Here is a 2,648-nt window from a genome sequence, read left to right on the forward strand (position 1 = left end):
TAGAAATATATGATTTTTTCCACAAATTTTTTCTCCTTGTTTTAACTTGTAAAGTTCAGGTGTAAACATTTGTATTGCATAGTCAGAATGTCAAGCATATAGGTTCCATTTTATAAGACTCATAAATAGTCTTATTTATTTCAAAAGTCAAAAGTTGGTCACAGCTATTGTGTGTCTTTAATTTTTAAAGTTTAAAGATACTCAAAGTGTTATTCCTTTAAAATGTATTAGGTGATACCTTTGATCTCAAGTAACAATCTTCAGTTATAGCATGGTTTACATAGGTGTTTGTCTGTTTTGAGATTTACTTGAAAGCATAGATGTAACTATTTCATTGGGACAAATAAAAGAGCCTAATTGAAGACCCTCTTCCTTGTTAGATCGGAGAGAAGTCATCTGTGGCAACTTGTGACATAGTTAATTACAGCGTAAGGCAGTCCAATGTATTGAGTTAATGGGTTATACCCAGGCTATCCCATACAACTAATAGCAGATACCGAGCAGAGGTACATTTACAGGAGGAGATTGAAACGCTCCAGGGCCAAAATCAGCGAGAACAACAAACTCCTAGGGTACTTAGGTTCCCAGAAGATCTCTCCCTGATCAAAGCTTAGGCTTAAAAAACATTTTGTGTAGCCTCTTACGAATTTCTTTAGTCTTAATGGAATAGATAATTGGGTTGAGCATTGGAGGCACAAAGAGATATACCAGGGACATTAACTTGTGCACATACTCAGGGGCATGCTTCCCAAATCGATGAACCATGGACACACTAACCATGGGTACATAGAAGATGAGCACAGCACAGATGTGTGACACACATGTATTGAGTGTCTTAAGCCTCTCCTCCTGGGAGGCAATGGCCAGTACAGAGCGCAGTATGAGCACATAGGAGAGGAGGATGAGCACTGAGTCTACACCAAAGGCGGAGATAACAATGAACAAGCCATACATGCTATTGATGGTGGTATCTCCACAGGGCAGGCGGATCAGGTCTGGGTGCAAACAGTAGGAATGGGTTAACACATTGGCCTTACAGAAAGGCAGCCTCTTCAGAAGGAATGGCAATGGAAAGACCATGCAGAAGCTGCGGATGATGATGGATATGCCCATGTGAGCCACACGGATATCAGTGAGCACTGAAGAATAACGCAAGGGGTTACAGATGGCCACATAGCGATCAAAACTCATGGCCAGCAGGATCCCAGATTCTGTCCAGGAGAAAAGGTGGATGAAGAACATCTGGGTCAAGCAGGCATCGAAGGCAGTCTCCGGGGCATGAAAGCACAAGGCAGCCAGTACGGTGGGCAGTGTAGAAAAGGACACGCCCAGGTCATTGACAGACAACAGAGACAGGAAGTAGTACATAGGCTGGTGCAAGCTCTGCTCCTCCTTTATGATGAAGAGAATTAGGATGTTACCCAGGATGGAGACAGCATAAAGCAGCAAGAGGAGGGCCGCTAACCAGTGCTGTAGGCCCTCCATCTCTGGGAAGCCTGTTAGTGTGAAGCTGGTGGTGCTAGAGGTATTAGTCCCAAAACTTCCCATGAGGATCCCTGAGTGGCTTTTGGGGAAAGAGAACCAGAGCAAAGTGAGGTCAGAAAGTGGAAGATCAGGAGTGGTCACTGACCTCAGGATGGAAGGGGCAATGATACTTAGAGTCCATGACAGATCATGAAAGGGTCAGGAAGGAACAGGTAAGAGGCTGTTAGTTATATTTCGGAACTTCTATAGTCTTACCATATCCACAGATGGGTCGTGGGCTCCAAATCCGTCTCCACAGATACCCTTTGACTCTTTTTTGAGGGTCAGATATTATCCCTTATTCTTGTTGTCTCTGTGTGTTCTTTACAGAAAGAATAAAATCTTTCTCCATTAGTGGAAAGTGATTTTACCCTTTATTCCTACCAGTTCTTAGCTACTACCTTCTTCAAGAAGTGAGGTACGGGATGTGTTCCTTAACCCTCCTGGCTTACTGATTCATTCATTCTTGTGAACGTGATGACATCTCCATCTATACTCTGCACCGTTTCTCCTCTCTTACCTGCACTCAGCCATCACTCCAGCTCCTTCCTCATCCTCTCTTTGTTGCTTGAGCCCCTCACTTATTTGTCAAGGGTCCAGAATCTCTGATTAGTCCACAGCTGCCTGCTTTAGATTGTCCTCTCCTGCATGTTCACATTTTTTCTTCTCTGTTTCGATGAAGCATTCTCAAACTGTACTGCATGTTAGATTCATGTGAGGAGGTTTAAAAAGCTCCTTTGTCTGGGTCACACTCTTATCAATTAAATCAGAATCTCTGTCAGTGGGTCTCAAAAATATTTTTTTTATTTCCCAGGTAAATGTGATAGGCAGCCAAGTGTGAAAATCAGGGGCTTAGATCACTCCCATAAGCTTCAGCTATGTCCTACCTTACACCAACTTCTTTGTTGAGGAACAATTTCATGATCTACTGTCATGAGAAATAAACAAACAATAATCTTCTATAACCATTCACTTCTTTTTTCTCATTCATATTTAAAATTTTCAAAATTATTTTCTATTTATAATGTGCTTCTTTGTCTCTTCTCTGTACATCAATGATCCCAAATTTATGTAGCTCAGATTTCTCTTCTAGTTGTAGACACAAACATTCAATTCCCTGTTGG

The 2,648-nt window shown here is 42.0% G+C and overlaps 1 protein-coding gene across 1 annotated transcript; it reads right to left on the reverse strand.

Annotated features, from left to right (window-relative positions):
- Positions 1-603: 603 nt before the first annotated feature.
- LOC124505703 (olfactory receptor 51I2-like) lies at positions 604-1,548 on the reverse strand. Its single transcript, XM_047071716.1, has one exon. It carries the CDS (start codon positions 1,546-1,548, stop codon positions 604-606), a length of 945 nt encoding a protein of 314 aa, XP_046927672.1.
- Positions 1,549-2,648: the final 1,100 nt, after the last annotated feature.

The sequence above is a fragment of the Lynx rufus genome, unplaced genomic scaffold, assembly GCF_022079265.1.
Source record: "Lynx rufus isolate CCGP_SWC_20201006 ecotype Redwood Valley unplaced genomic scaffold, mLynRuf1.p SCAF_9, whole genome shotgun sequence".
In the NCBI taxonomy this organism is placed as follows: domain Eukaryota; kingdom Metazoa; phylum Chordata; class Mammalia; order Carnivora; family Felidae; genus Lynx; species Lynx rufus.